At 50.4% G+C, this 21914-nt stretch overlaps 1 protein-coding gene across 8 annotated transcripts in view; it reads left to right on the top strand.

Moving 5' to 3' along the window:
* The window catches only part of TRAF3IP1 (TRAF3 interacting protein 1), a 63196-nt gene extending 43944 nt beyond the window's left edge, over positions 1-19252 (top strand). For 6 of the 8 annotated variants that reach the window (XM_058699443.1, XM_058699433.1, XM_058699460.1 and 3 more), the window contains 2 exons: positions 15844-16067; positions 17603-19252. In XM_058699443.1, coding sequence (XP_058555426.1) covers positions 15844-16067; positions 17603-17768 — 390 coding nt within the window. In that variant the 3' untranslated portion in view covers positions 17769-19252. Of the gene's footprint in view, positions 1-12171; positions 12632-12855; positions 12964-15843; positions 16068-17602 lie in introns of those variants that run through there. The other 2 variants (XM_058699469.1, XM_058699498.1) reach the window with 2 other exon arrangements.
* Positions 19253-21914: the final 2662 nt, after the last annotated feature.

The following is a 21914-nucleotide window of genomic DNA, read 5'->3' as shown; positions in this document are numbered from 1 at the left end:
ATTTGTTTTGAGAGAGAGTGAGTGAGCAGAGGAGGGGCAGAAAGAGAGAGAGGGAGAGAGAGAATCCCAGGCAGCGCAGAGCCCGATGTGGGGCTTGAACTCACAAACCGTGAGATCGTGACCTGATCCGAAACCAAGAGTCGGACACTTCACTGACTGGGCCCCCCCCCGGTGCCCCTGTGTAATTAATTTTTATAGAAGTTTTTCCCATGCCCTAGAATAGTGTAAGTCAGAGGAGTGATCTGGTTCACGGAGGTCGTGGAACTGTGGGGCTGCGTGCCCTTCCGTCCTCTCTGGGGGTGCGTCTCCCCAGGGCTGCTGCTTAGAAGCAGGAGCTCACTTCCTATTCGATGACGACTTGAGGTCCAGCAGCTCGGAGCCTGCGTGGTTCTGTGGGCAGCCGTTGCCGACACGGCCCGGGTTCCTTTGCTCTTGCCTGCGGGGCACGTGGGTGTGAGGCCTGGGGGCCTGGGAGAGTCCTTCTCCGGTGTGGTCCCAGTGACTCCTCGTGTTGTCCCCCTTCCGTCCTGGCCCCAGGAGCCCTGGGATGAACAGAGTCCAGCTGCCCTGTGGCAGGGGCTCAGCAGGATCCCAGAGTTACGCGGTTTGTTCCTCGCGGGTACTCCTGCTGTCCTTGGGAAGTAGGGAGGAGCAGGTGTCTCTACATAATCGGGGGCCTGTTTTCCTGAGGCCCAGGTCTCTCCCTGCCCTCGTCTGTGCTGCCGGTCCAGAGTTTTCTGGAGGCAGGCTGCTGGTATCTCGGGCCTGCTGGACTGTAGGAGGACCTGTCGGAGAAAACTCCCATTTCGCTTAGAGACCCTTCCCGTCACCACGCAAGTCCCTGCACACAGGCCGCCCTTCAGAGGGGCCTTCCCTGTCCAGCGGCTCCATTAGTCCTCCCCCCACCCCATCGCCCACCAGTCTCTGACCCTGCTTGACCTCCTTCCCCGGCGTCCACCGCTCACTGAGACTGTGGCTGTGGTTTTGGATTGACTTTTGGTGGCTGGAGGAGTCGGGCGTGGCGAGCACAAGCCAGAGCTCACCGCCTCGTCTGCGCCAGTGGGTCAGGGCACCCGCCGCACGTGGTTGCCAGCGTGGCCTCGCCACTTGCAGGGGTACCTGGGACCTGACTTCCTGTATTTGAATTTGCCTTTGCTCTTCTAGTGTTTCGACTCACTCCGTACAGTCTCCACTAACCCCATGACGTTCATTTTCCGCCGAAGACCTCGGATGGCCTGACTTCTCGTTACAGGCCTGCACGTTTCTTTGCCAGTTCACGTGCCGACCATTGACACGCGTGGCCTTCACGTTGCCCGGAGACTGCCGGGTATGATTGATGGTGAATTCGATCTGGTACTTCGGGGCTAGGAAATACAGTCAGAACGTAGGAGGCTAAATATGTAAACGCAGAACTGGAACCAGAACTGTCAGAAAGATTATCGCAGTAGGCCTGGCACAAAATGATGAAATCTAAAATAGCAAATCCAAGTAGTTAATAAAGGGATGGAAATAAAAAGCAAAATAATTTAATAATCTTGGTGGTCATTGCCAGAGATGATAGGGAAAAGGGAAAAATACTTAAAAAAAATTTTTTTAATGTTTATTTGTTTTTGAGAGACAGAGAGAGCGTGAGCGGGGGAGGGGCAGAGAGAAAGAGGGAGACACAGAATCCGAGGCGGGTTCCAGGCTCCGAGCTGTCGGCACAGAGCCCGACGTGGGGCTCGAACTCACGGACCCGTGAGATCGTGACCTGAGCCGAAGTCAGATGTTTGACTGAGCCACCCAGGCACTCTGGGAAAAATACTTTTAAAGTGTATTTTTAGGGACACCTGGGTGGCTCAGTCGGTTAAGCATCCAACTCTTGATTTTGGCTCAGGTCATGGTCTCACAGTTTGTGAGTTCAAGGCCCATATCGGTCTCTAAGCCTGGTTGGGTGTCTCTCTCTCTCTCTCTCTCTCTCTCTCTCCCTCTCCTCCTCCTCCTCCTCCTCCTTCCCCCAGTCCCTGACTCACGTGAGCTCTCTCTCTCACAAAAATAAATAAACACTAAAGTGTATTTTTTTTAAGTTTATTTATTTTTGAGAGAGAGAGTGCGAGCAAGGGAGTGGCAGAGAGAGAGGGGTGGGACAGAGGATTCAGAACAGGCTCTGTGCTGACAGCAGAGAACCCAATGCAAGGCTTGAACTCACGAACTGTGAGGTCATGACCTGAGCTGAAGTTGGACACTTAACTGACTGAGCCCCCAGACGCCCCTAAAGTGTATTTTTAAACTGAGATTTTTTGTGGCCCCTGCCTGTAGCATGGAAAGTGATTGTAAAATGTAAAGCAAGTGAACCTGGAATCTTACGTCCTTTGAAAGGTACTTACAGGTACGTCTGCTTAGAGCCATTGGTGCATTAGGACCATATTATTAAATACTGGTGCCAGGGCCCCTCCTCAGACCCGTTAGATCAATCTTTGGGCACAGTCCTGGCATCGGTAGCTTACAAAGTTCCCCAGGTGATTCTTTTTTTTTTTTTAATTTTTTTTCAACGTTTTTTATTTATTTTTGGGACAGAGAGAGACAGAGCATGAACGGGGGAGGGGCAGAGAGAGAGGGAGACACAGAATCGGAAACAGGCTCCAGGCTCCGAGCCGTCGGCCCAGAGCCCGACGCGGGGCTCGAACTCACGGACCGCGAGATCGTGACCTGGCTGAAGTCGGACGCTTAACCGACTGCGCCACCCAGGCGCCCCCCCCAGGTGATTCTAATGCACAGCCAGGGACCAGAAGTTCTACGGCGGCTTCTGGTCCAGATGGTGCTGGGCCCTGGAGGAACAAGGTGGGAAGCTGCCTATGCCGGCCTCTGGTTCCTGTGCACAAGGCTAATCACCTCAACCCCTCCAAAGACCCCCCCCAGAAGTCTTAATGCTAGGAGAGGACAGAGCCTGTCCCTGCCTGGGTCCCTGGGTGGTGGTGGTAACTGGATCTGGCTCATTTGAGCGGGAACCTATGGAGGTGAGGCCGATATTAAAGCTTCTTCCTAACCAATAGAAAGCGCGCCCCGCTGCCCTTGCCCGGTGGCCTGGGTGTGGGCCAGTTATACATCTTCCCTTTGCTCCCATGAGTGGGTGGGTACCTGGACGGATCCCTGGATGACCCATGTGCCCAGGTTGCTGTGTGAGCACCAGGGATGAGCCCATCCCTCCCTGAGCACATTCGCTGATCTCATGGCGCTCTGCCCTCCAGGTAGCACTGCTGTGAGAGGCCTGCACACACCTGGTGATCTCTGAGCCCCGAAACCTATGTAACACACAGGCGTAAAGAGACCAGGGGAGTGTGTGGTGGGATGAACGTGGGAGAGACGCGTGTCCGTGACTTCGATTGCGTGCACATGTGTGGGGGTTGCGTAAACGCTAGTGCGGCGGCAGGAAAGGTCTGCAAGGACCTTCCTGGGAGCGACTTCTGCGATGATCTCAGTTCTTCCCAGTCTGTTAAGTCTGCTCCTCTGGTTTGGTTTTCCGAGGGTTCTCCTGGAGCCCGCCGTCCTGTTCACAAAACGCCACCGGTTTTCTCGCCACAGACGGCATGCAAGATGGTGCCTGGTGTCTTTCAGGGCTGTGTGCATGGAGCTTCTGGGGCTAAGCAGCTGGGGTCCAGAAGCGATCTTCCTCCCCTGGTCGGCATTTGCGTGGCGCGTGGGTGCTCTGACCTGGGGTGCATGTGTGTTTACAGTGTTCATGTCCTCTGGACGAGCTGGCCCTCCTCAGCAAATAGTGACATGACCTTCTTTGTCTCTCGTCACAGGTTTTGGCTAAAAGTCTGTTTCGTCCGCTGTAATACATGTGGCCTCTCCTCTCTTTTGGTTTCCATTTGTAGAGGATCTTTTTCCATCCTTTTGAGCCAATTTGTGTGTCCCTAAAGCTACAGTGAGTCTTGTCGGAAGGGTATGGCTGGGTCTCGTTTTTTTAATTGGTCCGGCAGCTCTCTGCCTTTTGATTGGAGAATCTAACCCACTTATATTTAGAGTAATTGCTGATAGGTAAGGATGTACTAATGCCATCTTATTTCCTGACTGTTTTGTAGTTCTCTTGTTCTGGTCTTCTCTTGCGATGTCTGTTGTGAATTAACGGTTTCCCACATGGTATGCTCTGATTCCATCCTCTGTGTTTTGGGAATCCGCTGCAGGTCTTTACTTCGTGGTTACCACAAAGCTTACATAAAACATCTTATAGGTAAGGTTCTACTTTGCACTGGTCATAAGCTGACTTCAAAAGCACACAAAAACTCTTTTTAAAACCCTTTGACTTCCCCCTTTTTATGTTCTCAGTGTCACAGCTCAGCTCTTTATATTGTGTGTTCATTAACAAATGGTTATGACTGTATTTTTAGTACTCTGTTCTTTCACCTTTATGCAGAGTTAAGTGGCTGACACCCCTCCTCCCGGCAGCGTGAGGGGCCTGAGTCTGGCTGCTCATCTCCGCCAGTGTTTCCTCGGCCCCGCTCACGTTCTCATCTGCGCCTTTCACTGCGGCTTGGTGACTCTTCTCGGGATTTCCTGTGAGGCGGGCCTGCTGCTGGCAATCTCCTCCTCTCTGTCTGGGAGTGTGTTTGTCTCCTCGCCTTCATTTCTGAAGGACAGCTCTGTGGGGTCGTGTTCTCATGGGCACTTGGTGTCTCTCGGACTCTAAACGTATCCTCTTGCTCCCTCCTGGCCAGAAATCTGCGGCCTTATGGGGTTCCTTGTGAGGTGCAAGCTCTTCTCTTGCTGCCTTGAAGATTCCCTCTTTGTGTGTGGTCCTGTTCTGTTATAAGGTGTCTGGAGAGGATCTCCTGAAGGTGAGTTTGTTTGGTGAACCTCGTGAGCTTCGTGAACTTGGAATACCCAGACCTCTTTCCAGACTTGGGACGTTTCAGCCATTGTTCCTTGAAGAAGCCTTCTGCCCCTCCTTTCCCCTCCTTCTGGGCTCCAGTAATGCTCAGATTGCCTCATTTGATGGTATCCCACGATCACGTGGCCTTTCTTTACCCCCTTCACTCTTTTTGTCCTGTTCTGTTGTCCTCAGAGGTCTGTCCTGTAATTCACACATTCTTTCCTCCTGATGCATCATGACGTTGGTGCATTCTCCGTCGTGTTGTTTTCATTTTGTTCATAGGATCTTCCGCTCCAGAATTTCCGTGCGGTTCTTTTTTATGATTTCTCTCTCTCTGTTAAACCACTCATTCTTTTCATGTATAATCTTCCTGATTGATTGAACTGTCTTTCTGTGTCTTCTTGTAGCTCACTGAGCTCCCTTAAAAGACCCGTTCTGAATTCCTCACCAGGTAGATCGCAGATCTCCCCGTTTTGGGGTCAGTTACCGAACAGTTATGGAGATACGTGGTGGTGTCGGTGTTTCCCTGTCATGTTCCACGGAGTCCTGTGTTGCTGTGTTGCCCTTGAAGTAGCAGTGATCGCTTTCATCTTGCCTCACCGACTTCAGGAGACACGTAACCTCTGTCAGCCCTGCTGGGGATTCAGATGCTTTTTCAGACCTTGTGTGGACCCACCTGCCCTGTGTCTCTTGCTCCCTCTTGGGGCAGAATTCTTGAGTTTCTGTGCCTTCTCTCCACGCTGCAGTGCCCCAGGGCAGGCGGGCAGGCGGGCAGGCGCTGACAGCTCCCTTTTGCTTCCCCAGGGGCCGACTACAGCTGTTGTTTGTGGCCGCTCCCTGGCCCGCAGGTTCGCACTGGCTTTGCAGTTCTCCCTGGCTGGCTGTCAAAGCTTGCTTGTGTTGCCATCAGGAGTGCACACAGGGAGCCAGCAGCAGGGTGGGGGTGTGTGGGTGTGGGCCCGTGGGGGTGGGGATCCACGGGCAGGGTGGATTTTCTGGCGGGGTCTGCAGTGCAGTAGGACCTGGGTCCCTCTGATGCCCTCCGAGAGTCCTGTCTGCCTTCTCCCAGCTGCTCCCTGCATACGACTCCCTAGTCATACGGCTCAAGATGCAGTGGTCTGGCGAGGGTGAGAGAGATGTTGGGCCTCTTCGGCAGCGTCCTGCATGGCTGAGGAGGCCAGGTGCTCCCTCACCCCCTGTCACCCTGTCACTTTCCCCCATGGGAGAGATCACGAGCTGAGGTCTCTCCTGGCCCTCCACCCTGCCCCCTTGGAGAGGTGATCGGGGTAGAGTCAGACCGTTCCTCTTACCCTTCTCAATGCTTCCAAACTCGTGTGTGTGTGTGTGTGTGTGTGTGTGTGTGTGTGTGTGTGTGTGTTTTGTTTTTTGTTTTTTGTTTTTTTTTTCCTCCATCGGTGTGCTGGAACTTCTCTGGAAACCGGGGTTTCCACACAGGCTCTTTTCGTCCATGGGTAATTGTCTAAGACGGTTCCCGGCCCCTCCTGGAGGCTGGCCCTCCCCGTCTGCTGCCTCACGGAGGGCTCTCTGCCTCCTCGGTTCACCAACACCCTCACGCTCTGAGCCAGAGCCGGGAGATTGTCCCCACACAGCGAGCGAGGGTGAGGGCGGGCTGGCCCCTGTCCCTCTTCGGGCTCTCAGTCAGATGTGGGCTGGAAACAGCTGCATCCGATGTTTTGTTGTTTTCTAGTTGTTTCCTACTTCGGCTCCAGCCTTTCCATTCTGGCCAGAGTCTCCTTGGGATATTTTAACAGAATTACAGAACCCTAGAAATCATGGTTAGGAACTAATATTTTGTTCCTAAGTCATGTATTTTATATAATTAAGAGTGAACTAGAATATGTTCTAGGACTGAAGATCCACCTCTATCAGATAAATATAGTTCTGTTTCCATGAATAGCATTTCCTTTTCATCTCTGCCGCCACATCCAGGGAAGAGGCAGCCTTTCAGCTAAAACCAGGTGGAGGTCAGTGGTTGCAGCACCCTTTGACCATGGCTTACCTCCCAAGAATCTATTCTTGAACCAAAAAAAGTCACTAGTAAGTGTGTTATTTCTCTCTCTCTCTCTCTTTTTTTTTTTTTTTTTATCTTCTTTTAATGTTTATTTTTGAGAGAGAGAGAGAGACACTGTGAGCAGGGGAGGGGCAGAGAGAGAGGGAGACACAGAATCCGAAGCAGGCTCCAGACTCTGAGCTGTCAGCACAGAGCTGACGTAGGGCTCCAGCCCATAAACCATGAGATCATGACCTGAGCTGAAGTCGGACGCTCAACCGACTGAGCCATCCAGGCGCCCCGTGAGTGTGTTGCCTCTTAAGAAGACATGACGCTTACAAACTGCAGCATCCTTTGCAACTAGAGTGTGCAGTGACCTGGGAATGGGAAGGTGCTTCCGTAGGAGAGCGCGTGTCCCCATCAGCACCTACGTGGCAGCGAGCGACTGTGTGTGTTCCCACCAGACTCGGGAACAGGGCTGCGAAACACAACCCTGTCCGACTATTCTGGGGGCTCTAGCCAGCACAGAAAGAGGCGAGGCGTGGAGTTCTTTAACGGGGGGAGACGGGGTCATCATTAATTGAAATGACAGCAGTCTGCCAAGGAAATTGATCCCCAAAAGGTTAACTGTTAGAGAAAAAATGCATAGGGTGGCCAGTGACAAAATAAATATCCCAAGTCCATGTTTTTCCTGCAAGTCAGCAATAACCCATTGAAAATAATGTGCCTGAAGTTCCTCTTCAGAACTGGGAACAAAAATGTAACTTACCAAGCCATGCATTTAACAAGAAGTTTACAGTAACTATTTTGAGAAGCCGCAGAATTTTACCAAGAGATGCAAAGGGCCTGGAAAAAGTCAAGAGAGTGTTTCTGGGTGGGAAAATCAATACGATAGGGATGTTATTTCCCTCGGCTTACTGTATAAATTTAATGGAATTACAGTAAGTATTCAGTGGATGTTCTGGAGCTTGGCAAAGAATGTTCTCAGGTTCATCTGAGAGTAAATATGTGAGAATAGCTTTTCATAAAAATGTTTGAAAGGACCAGTTTTAGGCCAGTATGACTCTGGTTACTTTAAGTAGAGGAGAGATTGTCGGGGCTGAGGAGTGGAGCTCTGCATTTCCCTGTTGCCTGCTGGCTTTGTCAGTCAATCGGCTCCCTGTGGGATAAAAGATGGCTTTAAAACTATTTCCAATTTTCAAGGAAGTCAGAAAGGCCAATCTGAAGAGCCGTCTCTTCTGTGCTGTGCCCTAACCTGCAGCCGCTGTGGTGACCCCGCTGGGCCTCAGGCCGAGCCTCCTCACTCGTACTTTCCACAGACTTCCACGACGGTTCCTCCCCCGCCCCCTGCCGTCCACGGCCGCCAGTGTCTGTGGAAGGAGCTAATGTGTAGCGAGCTCTGGTTCTGTGCCGGGTGCTACGAGGTATGCTGTGGCGTGCGTTTTCCTCCCGTGGAAGTTTACCAACCAGTTCTCAGTCAGAGACCACTAGAACAACAGCTGCCGTTTCTAGAGCACTTGTTACGACTAAGGAGCTACAGACATCGCGTCATTTAACTTGACCGTAATTTATTAGATAAGCGCCATCCCCGTTTCCTAGGCCTGGAAACAGAGTCACAGAGTTATTGTGTCTGAGGTTGTTAGACCGTAAGTGGCAGAGGCGGGTCATCACCCGCGTGGCTGTGTGGCCCTGTCCGGGCACGTGGCTTCTCCTGGAAGGTTTCTCTTAACAGCATCTTCCTGACGTGCCGGTGGTTTTCTCTCCACTGCCCGTGAAATAATTGAGTAGATATTACCCGCAGCTGTCAGATTGTGGAAATGCCATAGGAGTTGATGTTCCTTTATATGCACAGAAACAAAATGCCGGTTCATGAAAAATGTTTGCTGTCAGTTGGTACAACCATTAAATGGAAAACTCTTTGACGTTATGTCACGAAGGTGAAGACCTACACACCCTTTGGCCCAGCAATGCCCTTGGTCATTGCACATCCCAGAGAGTCCTGTGCACGTGTGTATTGGGACATATATAAGATTGTCCACAGTGGTCTAACAGTTGTAGTGACTCATTACTTAGCTGTTCAGAGTAATCACTTTTCCTAAATAGTTATTGTCAGAGCCCCAGACCAAAAACAACCCAAATGTCCATCAGCAGTAGAGCGGGTGAATAAAATCGTGGTATATTTGTGTGATGAAATACCTACCGTTCAGCAATGCAAATGAACAGTATACAGGTGCTTGTAGCTACATGGTTGATTCTTAAATACAACGTTGAACAGAAGAGGCAGACACGTGTGGAAATGCACTGTGTGGTTCCGTCTGCACCCTACGAGGGAGACGGGCACACAGGGAAACACGCAGGTGCACACAGACCCAGTAGTGGACCACGTGGAGGGCGGTGTGGTCGTAGCCTTGGGCTTTGGGGACCCTGGGAAGGTTGGTTTTCTTGACCCAGGTGAAGGCTGCTGGAGTCACTTTAGCATTTTGTTGTACCATTTATGTTTTATGCGCTTTTTTGTATGTGTGCAAAAAGGTTAAAGCATTTGATGGCAGACTGTTTTATTTTACTGTGCGTTCAAGGGATCGGGTTTGACCCACGCTAGGGACACATGTTTGGTTGACAGAGAAGCTTGGCGGTAGAATATCTCTGGATGAACAGGACACTCTGAATAGTTACTCTGTCGATCTCTGCCTTTCTCTTGTAACTCGGATGCAGGCAGTGTCGGCTTACGAAGAAAATGAACTTTTGGCAGGTTGTACATAAATCAGTTCCTGAGGTCATGGGAGAGTATACTATTTAAAGCAAATACTCACACTCTTTGATTTATTATTCCCTCTCCCCACCCGACATTACTCAGGCCTTTGTTCATTGGGTTTGCTTAACGTAGGGTAGAGCTCTGCCCGGCAGCGTTCGTGACCCCTCGGATCCAGAGACAGAGTGGAAGGCAGTGTGCACATGCCACAGCCCTCGTGTTGCACCCTAAATCCTGCTCCTGAGACACTTCTGGCGGTGCCTAAGGGTCAGGCTTCTAAGGCATTCTTTTAAAAACAGCATTTTCTGGGGCGCCTGGGTGGCGCAGTCGGTTAAGCGTCCGACTTCAGCCAGGTCACGATCTCGCGGTCCGTGAGTTCGAGCCCCGCGTCAGGCTCTGGGCTGATGGCTCGGAGCCTGGAGCCTGTTTCCGATTCTGTGTCTCCCTCTCTCTCTGCCCCTCCCCCGTTCATGCTCTGTCTCTCTCTGTCCCAAAAATAAATAAAAAGCGTTGAAAAAAAAAAAAAATTTAAAAAAAAAAAAACAAAAAAAAAAAACAGCATTTTCTTCTGGTGAAGCATCGCGATTGAAATTTAAAGGAACAAATCTTTCACGTCAGTGGTTCTTATTTATTTGACTTAGAATAAATCACCATAAACTTAAAAAGTCACCATAAACACAAACGCTTACATTTCTGGGGACAAGTGTGCGTGCGGTAAATGCAAATCGTATGAAGTCCCAGAAGCAAGTAGCCGTTCACCTGGATAGTCTTGGAAACTCACGCTTTCCGAGGCACATGTGCAAAGTGGGCAGCCAGACGCCGAAACGCTTTGTCAGAGGCCCTTCCTGCCGGAGAAGCAGCTGAGTAAACAGTGTGCAGCCTGCACGAGGAGCCAGAGGCCACAGGCCGGTGGGTTTGTGTCCCCGCGAGACCCGCCGCTGCCGCCTCCGTGCGCGTCGCCCGTGGAGAGCGAGGCCGTGGCCGGAGTGCCGCGGAAAAGTGTGGCCCGGAGATGTGCTCTCCCGGCAAAGGGTTTCGAGATCTGATTTCGTGGCAGCGGGGCATTTACATGTTTACAAAGTAGAGCTGGGGACGGGACCGTGTCGGGCAGGAGGGCGTATTCTCGATGAACGGTCCTGTCTCTCTGAAGCTGGTCAGTTGGTGCCGCCGCTCCACCCGCACGTGTTTTCCGGTACGTGCCGGAGTGCTCGGAGCAGGCCCGACTTCGAGTCTTGTGTAGCTGACGAGTCCGCCCGAGAGAGAAGGGCCACGTCGCCGCACTGGAGGCAGAGCACGCGGGCCTCATCCCGCAGGGGCTCGTGCTTCCGTTCTTTCTGTCCGAGAAATTTATGGCAACGGTTAACGCCCATTGAAGGTTTACTACGTGCGAGGCTCCGGGCTGCCTATTTTATATGATTCCATTTAATCTTACCTACAGGGTAAATATTATTATTTCCATTTTATGGTGAGGACATTGAGCTACAGGCAGGTCAAGCGAGGCTCCCGGGGCCATAAAGTGAGGACGTGGCGAGGCTTCGTACGTGCAGAGCACGTGTTCCGACCGCTGGCCCGCGCGTTTCCCCAAAGGCTCCCTGTGTTCCCCGTCGTTTCGGTAGTGGACGTATAATGGTGGAGTTTCACTGTATCTTGCTCTTGTGTTTCCAGAAATTAAGCGTGGCTCGTGTGACTGATTCCTGGGTGGTGGATACGGTGCTAGATTCTCATATTTCACTATACGTATTAAAAGTCTATAAAACAAGGGTTTATAATGGTTACGTTTGTCTGGAAGTTTGCTGACACAGCTATACGGGCTGTATATAAATCAGTCTGTCGTCAGAGGGGTGTGCTTTTAAAGCAAATAATCACTGGCTTACCCACCCCACCCTGCCATGTTTGTTTAGATGGAAGTTGTTTGTTGGGTTTTTTTTGTTTTAATGCCAGAATTTTGATGTTTTGCCACAGCGTGTTTGCAGCAACGATGAAAGTTTCTCCCGACTCATAATCCCAGCCCAAATGCATTTTGTTTTGAATTCTTAACCCCTTAAAAATAAAGTTATAAACGTAAGATTAGTGTTCCCCATTCTGCTTGGCGCTGTGATTCAGAGCTATGAGGGAGTTTGACACGGTGACCCAAAATAGGGAGCTTGGCCAGATAACCCCTGAGTGTCTTTGTCTCCCTTGCAACTCACCTGTTTTATCGCACATTTACACATATTAGCCATGCTAAGCTCTGCACCCTGAACAGTTTTGTATCAGACTCAACGCAATGCCAAGTACGTGGGAATTATTTCCTAAGCGTTACGAATGGGTTTTAGTAGAATTTTAAATTGCTCAACTCAGTCAGAGTTTTACTAATCTGGATATAATAAAGACAGCCCTTTTTTTTTTCCCTCGAGAAGTAGTTTTTTATTGTCTTGAGTTCACTTTAGTCATTTAGCATTTTACTTGAAAGGCATTTGTGTGGCCACTAACTTGTTTCGTCAGCGAAGCTTATTTTTACATGACTGTAGACTCAGCGTGCAGTTGCAAGAAATAGTGTACATTTGACATCCCTACCAGCCACGTCCAAGTAACCGAGTTTCGCCGCATCCTCACCGGCCTTTGGAGATCTCCCGTATACTCCGTTTTCCCCACCGATACGTCGTGTGAAGCCGTGTTCAATATCACACCAGGATGTTGACCTTGATGCAGTCAAGATACGGAACGGTTCCATCACCACAAGGATCCTTCCTGTTGCCCTTTTACAACCACGCCTAGTCCCTCCCCTCCCACCTCACCCCCTCCTCAGCCCGGGGCAACCACCACCTGTTCCCCACTTTTACAATGTTGTCATCTCAAGAATGTTCTGTGAATGCAGTCAGAGAGCGTGTAGTCTTTGGAGATTGGCCGCTTGCACGCAGCATAACTGGCTGGAGAACCATCCGGGTGGCTGCGTGAATCAGCGGTTCGTTCCTTTTTATTGCTGAGTGTTGTCCCACCTGTGAGTGTAGCGCCGTTTCTTGAACTGCTCACTTGTTGAAGGGCATCTGGGTTGTTTCTGATTTTTGGCTACTCTGAGAAAAAAGCTGCTGTAAACATTCACGTACAGACTTTGTGTGAACATAACTTTTCGTTCCTCTGGAATAAGTGTCCAGGAGTACAGTTGCTAGGTCGTCTGCTGGTTGCATGTTAGTTTTTCAAGAAACTGCCCAACTGTTTTCCAAAACCTGTTTGCAAAACCTGTACAGTTTACATTCCTACCAGCCATGTCCAAGTAATCAAGTTTCTCTGCATCCTCACCGGCCTTTGGTATCGTCACTCCTTTTTTTTAAAGCTACCCTGGTAGGTGTAGGGTGATACCACATTGTAGCTTCAGTTTGAATTTCCCTGATAAGTAATGATTTTGAACATCTTTTCATGAGCTTATTGGCCATCTGTGTATCCTCTTTGGTGAAATGTCTGTCTGCGTCTTTTCTCATTTCTAATTGGATTTCCTGTTTGCTTTTTTACTACTGAGTTTCGAGAGTTTATATTTTTTAGATACTAGTCCTTTGTCAGATACACGGTTTGGAAGTATGTTCTCTCTCCAACTTGTCTTTCGGCCTCTCGACAGGGTCTTCAAAAGTTTTTGACTGTGACAGAGTCGGCTTTGTCACCTCTTCCTTTAATGAGTCATGCTTTTGGGGTCAAGTGGGAGAACTCTTTGCTTGGCCGTAAATTCCAAAGGTTTTCTCCTAAAAGTTTTGAACTTGTACGTTCTATATGTAAGTCCATTACCCACTTTGAGTTAATTTTTGTACAAGAAATGAGACTTAGGTCAAGGTTCCTTTTTCCCCTCTGGATATCCAGTTATCCAGTGCCACACGTTGAAAGGCTCTATTTCTTTCATTGAATTGCGTTTGCACTCTTGTCAAAAACCAGATGGGCATACTTGGTTGAGGGTCTATTTCTAGAGTCTTCATTCTGTTCCATTGGTCTATGTGTCTATCCTGCCAATACCACACAGTCTTTTTTTTTTTTTTTTTTTAATTTTTTTTTTTTTTAACATTTATTTATTTTTGAGACAGAGAGAGACAGAGCATGAATGGGGGAGGGGCAGAGAGAGAGGGAGACACAGAATCGGAAACGGGCTCCAGGCTCTGAGCGGTCAGCACAGAGCCCGACGCGGGGCTCGAACTCACATACCGCGAGATCGTGACCTGAGCCGAAGTCGGACGCTTAACCGACTGAGCCACCCAGGCGCCCCAATACCACACAGTCTTGATTGCTGTAGCTACATAATAAGTCCTGAAATTAGATAGACTGATTGCTCCCTCTTTATTTCTTTTTTAAAAAATATTTTAGCTATTCTAGATCCTTTGTCTTTCTGGATAAATTTCAGGACAATCTTTTCTGTGTCTCCAAAAAATTTAGTTTGGATTTTGATAGGAATTTTATTAAACTTGTATATCAATTTGGGGAGAATTGACATCTTCACGATGTTTGAATCTTGCAGTTGAGGAACATGGTATGTCTCCCCATTTATTTAGATCTGTTTTGATTTCTTTCATCCACATTATGTAATTTTCGTATGCAAGTTCCACACATATTTTGTTAGATTTACACCTAGATACTTTTCTCTTTTGTTTACGTATACAATTGTAAATGACACTGTATTTTTAAATTCAGTGTTCATGTGATGACAATATATAGGCATATAATTTATTTTTGTATATTTATCTTATATCCTGCAACCTTGCCTAACTCTTACTAGTTCTATGAGTTTTACCTTTTGTTTCTACTCACGTTTATTTAACATTTTCTGTGTGCCAGGCATTATGTTAAGACTTTCCACGTGCTTGTCCAAGTTCAGTAGGTAGTAGAGCCAGAATCTTGAGAGGCAGACTATTTGGTCACTTCATTTGTTACTTTGACAGATATTTAAGGAGAACCTATATGGGCCACAGTGGATGCAGACACAGGGCTCCTGCCCTCCTGGATCCTACAGTCTGAAACTGACATTAGAAGTAACACAAATGGTTATATGATAAAAACAAGTTAATTATAATTTAATTTTTAAAAAAAAATTTTTTTTTTCAACGTTTTTTATTTATTTTTGGGACAGAGAGAGACAGAGCATGAACGGGGGAGGGGCAGAGAGAGAGGGAGACACAGAATCGGAAGCAGGCTCCAGGCTCCGAGCCATCAGCCCAGAGCCTGACACGGGGCTCGAACTCACGGACCGCGAGATCGTGACCTGGCTGAAGTCGGACGCTTAACCGACTGTGCCACCCAGGCGCCCCCAAGTTAATTATAATTTAATTAACAGCATTTGACTCATACTCTAAGTCAGTAAAGCAGCGACACCTTAGCCAGCCTTGTGGAGCGGGAACATCCAGGGAGGGCTTCCTAAACAGTATCCATTATCTTGGGAACGGTTTTCCAAGAAGCCAAACTATTCATTGGTTCTTGTCACTTACATCAATTTCTGAAATTCAGAGATGTCTGTGATAAAAGCTCACATGAAGAGAATTGTAAACGTTGGTTGCCAAAGAGCCCAGCAACTCCTGGCCAAAAGCGAATGAAGTTTTCCAGTTGCCTCTGTCTCCTTCCCTCCTTTGCCTGCTACTGTGTGAGACCTCCCCCCCTACCCTCTGCCCCAGTGATTCCCACCGAGGCCCCAGGCTCCTTGACCTCTGTACCAGCCAGCTCAGTCCAGCCCTCTCCAGCTGACCCTCTGCTTGGCTTGGTGCTGCTGGCCATGCCCTGCTTGCAGACTTCCTCTCCTTCCCTTCCACGTTGCCATGTTTCCTCCTCTCTGGAGGGTTCCCTTCCTCCTTTCGCCTGGCGAGCTGGGTTGCGGTGTCATTTGAGATGGAAAAGAGGTCCGTTCAAGGAGTGAGGTGCAGGGTCAGATCCCTTTTCTGCCAGTCTGTCTGGGAAAATCATCAGTGTCCCTAAGCCTTGGTAACAGTAACTACAATAAGTTTCTGGTCAGTTGGGGAATAAATCTTACTTTATAGAAATTTGCCCTTCAGACAGCCTTCCGGGTCAAGACCCCTCTACCCTTGAGAAGGGAAGGCACGGACCCCCGGTGGGCACAGTGTACGTGCTCCCACGGCTCGGGGCTGCGGCTGGCCCAAGTGTCACGTTCACAGGAGGGACAGTGGGTCCCGAGCCAGTACTGTCCCCACTCCCGTGTCTTTCCGCCCTCGGCAGGCCCGCAGAAATGAGGATGTTTCCTTCTCTTCCTGTTTCCTCCACTGACCACAGGAGAAATTGCTTGTCTCTGAGTCAGCGTGGAAGAAGGAGAAGGACATCGTTTCCAAGGAGATAGAGAAGCTGCGTGTGTCCATCCAGACCCTGTGCAAGAGCGCGCTTCCCCTGGGGAAGATCATGGACTACATCCAGGAGGACGTGGACGCCATGCAGAACGAGCTGCAGCTGTGGCACAGTGAGAACAAGCAGCACGCCGAGGCCCTGCAGGAGGAACAGAGGTCAGCAGGGGCGAGGGGGGCGAGGGGGGCGAGGGGCCCCCACATCTGTCCAGGGCCCCGGGGGACATCTCCCCTGAAGGAGGAATAGAGGTCGGCAGGGGCGAGGGGTCTCACATCTGCCCAAGGCCCGGGGGGATGGGGAGCCCCCACATCTGCCCAGGGCCCCGGGGGGGATGGGGAGCCTTCACCTCTGCCCAGGGCCTCGGGGACATCTCCCCTGCAGGAGGAACAGCGGTCAGTGGGGGCATGGGGCTGGGGAGGGGGGCCCCACATCTGCCCAGGGCCGGGGGGCATCTCCCAGGAAACCACCACCCTCCCCAAAAGCAGCATCTTCTGCATTCATACCGCAACATGCACTTCTTTGTAACAAGTAGGAAAGATTTGGAGTTACCTTTCGCACGCGATTAGACGTAGGCAGTAAAAACTATGGGGAACTGTGCAGTAGGGGTATTATTTTTTATGTGTCTTGCCATAATCCCCCCAATTTTGTAACTGTTTGTAGTTTGACAGTGTTTTCACTTTTTACTCCAGAACAAATAAATGCAGGTGAACCCATTTTGAAATTGCTACCGTGAAGGAAATGGAACCACTAAAGAGAGATTTATCTTGGGGAAATGTTTGACAGTCTGTATTTATAATCGTCCCAGCATGAAACTATATCAATTGTTAATGTTTTTTTTTTCTTTTTTTTCAGAAAAGTGTCTGATTGGACTCAGTGATATATCTCTAAGCCCATATAATAAGCTGTGTTATAACGAAGCTATACTCTTTTATTAGTCTGCTTATTCTTAAAAATTTCCTTAAGATTTTAAATTCCAGCACGACAGGAGTTAGGAAATCACCGAGAACTTTTTGGTGCCGGGTCCAGCGTGGTTACTTGTTAGCACGTCTTACGTTTCGTTTAACGTACTAAAAAGTAGCACCCAGATGGTTCTTCCTTCGCAAAACTGATGTTGCTTTATGGCAGGGTGGTTGGACACCATCACTCTTTTTGTATTTATTCTGTATTGATATGCTTAAAAAAAACTAAAGGGAAAGGCTGATCTGACCTCTGCCTTCCCAAGTATGTTCTAGATTTTTCCAGGCATGTAACCCAGCACTGAAAGGCCTCAATGCCTTGGGCAAGGGACTCCGGAGGGAGGGTCTCTGGGGGGAAGCCCTTGCAGCTGGGTGAGCCTCCCCCTGGAGGAAGGTGAGGGAGGCGGAGGGCTGCCCGGGGCGGCGGTCTTGGTGGCCGCGCCGTCCCCAGGGCTCTCTGCAGCGTACGTCACGTAAGGACTTCAGACACATTAGGCTCCTGTGTATAATTTCACGTCTGACTCCACTTCGGGTCGCGGTGAGGCTGTGACCCCCGTCGTTCCCAGGCGCGAGGCTTTCGTCCCTCCGTGTCATCACCCGAGCGTGTTCGTACTCCTAGCCCTTTTCTCTGGATGCCGTGAATAACCTCCGTTTGTCTTCTTGCGTCGTTTTGGTCAAGAAGCGCGCGTCCGCGGGGCCGCGTGGTCCTCACGAGCCCCTGTGTTGTTTCCCGCCAGCATCACGGACTGTGCCGTGGAGCCCCTGAAGGCCGAGCTGGCGGAGCTGGAGCAGCTGATCAGAGACCAGCAGGACAAGATCTGCGCCGTGAAGGCCAACATCCTGAGGAACGACGAGAAGATCCAGAAAATGGTGTGCAGCATCACTCTGAGTTCCAGAAGGTGAACGCTCGGACGTCTCGGAAGCCGCCAGTCCTCCTCGGGCCGAGAATAAAAAGGGAGAGAGAGCCTTGCTCCTCTCTAAGCTCAGTTTCCCGAAAAAAATGAAGTTTTCGGTGTCCTCCGACCGACGCGCAGGCACGCTCCCGCCCGGAAGGGCCGTGTTCTCGTACCTTCCTCCCGCGGGCGTGTGGCCCGTGGAGGGGACTCCCGCACGCGTGTTCTCCGTGTCTCGGCCGCGGCCTGTGTGCTCAGCTCTGTGCCAGAATCCTCCAGCAGGCGAGCGGTGCTGGCGCGCCGAGGGAGACCCGCGTCCCTCGTCTTCAGGTCTCAGGCCTCGAGTCGGGCACCGGCACTTACACGCAGAACGGGGCCCCAAGGTGAGCGAGGTTGACTTTGAGTTCATCCCCCCTTGCAGAGGGGTCATTTGAGCCTGTAGCTCTAGGAGGCACGCGGGAGGTTTTTAAACCTCTTACCCACGGCCCGCGCTGCTCGAGGTCATTTTCTCATGGGTCCCTGTTGCCTCTGGCTTGTGTTTACAGCCTTAAAGTTCAGAGATTTGAGGAGGTTTCAGTATGTCCTTGGCGGGCGTCTGGCCCCCGGGTTCTCCCCACGGAGGCAGCAGTGAGCCCGGGTGGGGGGGCCTCGCTGTCCTGCGCCCGCGGCTTCGGCCTCTTCCCTCTTCCCTCTTCCGCGCTCAGTCGTGCGTCCCTGGGAGGCAGGAAGGCTTCGAAGGATGCACCAGTTGACCCCATTTTTTTGATGTTACCACTTTTTTTTGGAAATTGTTTTTTAAAGCAAGGCTTTTTAAAAACATGGTTTATATTTAGTTTTTCACGTACGATATCGTCAACACTTACGAAAGTCTTAACTTGGTATGTAAAGGATTTCCCCTGGTCAGAGACATACTCACAGGTCTTGGGTTCTGGGTCCCGATACCGTTATTTCTAGATATTTGTTGTGTGACCCACGCAGTGCCATTGAAACGCTAGAATTGCCTGAGGAGTTTTGCTTCTTTAAGGATTCGCACGAGTGGCATGGGTAGGTTGTCTTCCTGGCATTTCCAAAATACGTCCTTTTCTAAGGTAGTCACGTGATCTTCCAAGCTGAATACGCTTGACATCCGATGATTAAGTTCCGCCGTTTCCACACCCGGGCCATCTCCTCGTTTCTACAGCGCACCGTTAAATTGTGTGATCAGATTGTGCTGAGTATGTTGTGGGAGGCGGGCGGCCGGCGAGTTAACTGTCCTTTGTACACTTCTCTCTCTCCTACTGAGTTGAACGACTTAGCCCTACAGGGACTGTTTTGCTTCAAGATGTCTGCCTTTTATGAATTTGTATATCTGAATAGAGTTTTTGTGTTGCAAAAAAATTGCATACATTTTATGTGAGTCAGATTTTGTATGAAGTAGTTTATCAAATTGTATCATAAAATTTATTTTTATTTTATACATAAATCATTAAAAACGATCACATATTTTTGCTAGAAGCGTATGGGTTGTGCAATTCAGTTCACACCTGGAAAAAACATTTATAAGCATTTGGGAGTTTTTTTTATTTTCAAATGTGCGTATTTTGCTTTTTCTGGTGAAGAAAGTTCAGGGAAATTTATCTTTTCGTTCATATCATGACACTTACACCTCTTCTGTGTAAATTGAGGTTTTATAAGCCAGGTAAGCACTTATCAGAAATTTCAGGATCATTCATGAAGTTGTAGAAAGTCTCTGCATGTGATTATGACCGTATCTTATCATAGGCACAGTCAGTCCTCAGGTTATTCATTACTTTGAGAAAATACACAAAGGAGATCATTAAGTGTTTTCCTCTACTTCGGCTGAGACATTTCCAGGAAGTACTGAAGTCACACTGCAGGAATTTTAATTTAAAAGTTGAGCTCTTCGAAGAGAATGCGTAAAGCTTTGGAAAAATTAATTCGGGACTAAAATTTGAGCTTTCTGCTCCCGTATTCACGCTTATTTTTCTTTTCAGTAAGCAACTTAAAAAAATAGTAACGACTGAAATCTGTGAAGATGATGTCATTTAGTGGCACGAAGTGCGGGTTAGGATCTGGGGTGGCTTGGAATTGCATTCGTGCTGACAGGTCCCCTGAAGTGTACTTGGACTTGATCGCTAAGCTGCGCCCGGCTCACTGAGACGCATCTTCCGTCTGTGCGCAGTGTCAGGGCGAAAGCAGGGCCAGCAGGGCCGGGACCCGCATCCGAATGAACAGGTAGATGTCAAAGGTCACAGGCCGAGGGTGACCCGTTTGCTCGAGCTTCCGCAAGAATCCGGCTCAAACGAGGCCGCGCACAGCAAGACCATGTGCGCAGCCGTTCCCGCCGATGGGGAAGACATTCCGCTCAGAGCTGGACTCTGAGCCCAGCTCCGGAATCTTCCACCCACGCCGGCGATGCAGAGAGCCGCTCGCCTCCCAGGAGCCAAGCACCGCCTCCTTGGAGCAGGCTTCCACGCGGTCCGCAGCAGAGGGTGGAAGTGAGAACGGGAGTCGCGGAGGCCCCCTAGCGGCAGAGGCCGGAACTCCTGTCCGGCTCCGGAGCCGAGCTGGGGCCTGCACTTGGGCTCTGAGGTTAGCTGTCCTGCGATGCGCTTTATAAATAAAAAGCTTTTATATTTTTCTAAGAGGTGTTTTGATAACTATAGTTTATACAAGCCTTACAGTAAGGCAGAAGTGAGACCCTACAAGACTCCTTTTTTGTTCGTTAACGAGCGTCTTCATAAAGGGAGATTGGGAAGGACATTTTTTAAACTTTTTTTTTTTTAATTTATTTTTGCAAGACAGTGAGAGACAGAGTGCTAGCGGGAGAGGAACAGAGAGGGAGACACAGAATCCAAACGAGGCTCCAGGCTCCGAGCTGTCTGCACAGAGCCCGATGCGGGGCTTGAACTCACAAACCGTGAGCTCATGACCTGAGCCGAAGTCGGTGCTTAACTGAGCCACCTAGGCGCCCCAGGGAAGGACTTTTTTAAAATTCAGCTAGAGAAAAGACATTTAAATGGCTTTGGAACTATAAAAAATTTTAAATCCATATTTAGAGCTGAGTTCCGAATTGATGGCTTCTTAAACCAAGCAAGGAGATCTTTCTGGTAAGAAAACAGGGTTCAAAACGTGAAGTCCGTAAATGACACGGAGGCTGTGCCCGGTTAGCCAGGGAGGGGTCCGGGCGTTGTAGACCACAGTGTGATCAAAACCTACGCTGCCCTCCCCGGGTCAGAGCTGCCAGCAGGGCGCCCTCGGGCCCCCGCCCCCTTGTCACCTGCCAGGCAGTCGCAAGGGCACGCAGGACGGAGGGCCTCCGGGCTCATCGGTCACCCTCACGTCGTCTGTTTTGTCCTTCACTGTGCTCTCACGTCTCCCACTTGGGTCTCAGAAAAAGCCTTTTAGCGCCATCATCGCCACGACCGTAACGATCAGAAAGCACTTAAGCTTGCCCTTCAGAACCTTCCTCGAAGCCAGTACCCTGCTGGACGCTACCAGCTGGTGTGCGCGGGGCTCCCTCCCCGGGGGACACTGGTGTGAACACGGGCGCTGCTGCTCCCCCGCGGGGGCGTGGTCCCGCCCCGACGGGCTCTGGCTTTTCTCCAGGGTCCCTCCCGGTAGGGACGGCCCAGGACGTGCGTGGTGGCCCGTGGCCGTCGGGGCGTCGAGGACCATCAGGCGCTCGTGGGCTCTGCAGCCGGCGGGGTTGTTAAGCCAGATCGCGGCTGTGCTGTCTAGACCTCAGGCATCTGGCGAGGTGTCCGCTCCCCTGGGGACAGATGTGGGAATGTCCGGATTCGTCATCAGTGGAAGGACCTCGCCAAAGAGGCTGCGTCTGTGAATGGTGTTGCCTTGGAGGGAATTGCCGGTGGGCCTGCCTCCTGGACATCCTTCCCAACCACTGTCTGGGGGGAGCTGTGGCAGGCGGGTCTGTGTGACTCACACCCGGTCTGAGTGTGTGGGCCGGACCCACACACTGGAGAACCGACTCCTCACGTGGGAACGTGAATCGGGACCAGCCCTGCCGCGGTGAAAGATGGCAGGAAGAATCAGGACGTGACGGGGGCTGCGTGGCCTCGGGGGCTGCGTGGCCTTGGAAGCACCGTGGAGACCCCCGTGTTGTCTCATGAAGCCGGACTCTGCGACCTTGGGA

The sequence above is a fragment of the Neofelis nebulosa genome, chromosome 2 (assembly GCF_028018385.1).
Source record: "Neofelis nebulosa isolate mNeoNeb1 chromosome 2, mNeoNeb1.pri, whole genome shotgun sequence".
Taxonomy (NCBI): Eukaryota; Metazoa; Chordata; class Mammalia; order Carnivora; family Felidae; genus Neofelis; species Neofelis nebulosa.
The sequence above is the reverse complement of the archived record's forward strand: the minus strand, read 5'-3'. Positions and strand labels throughout refer to the sequence as shown.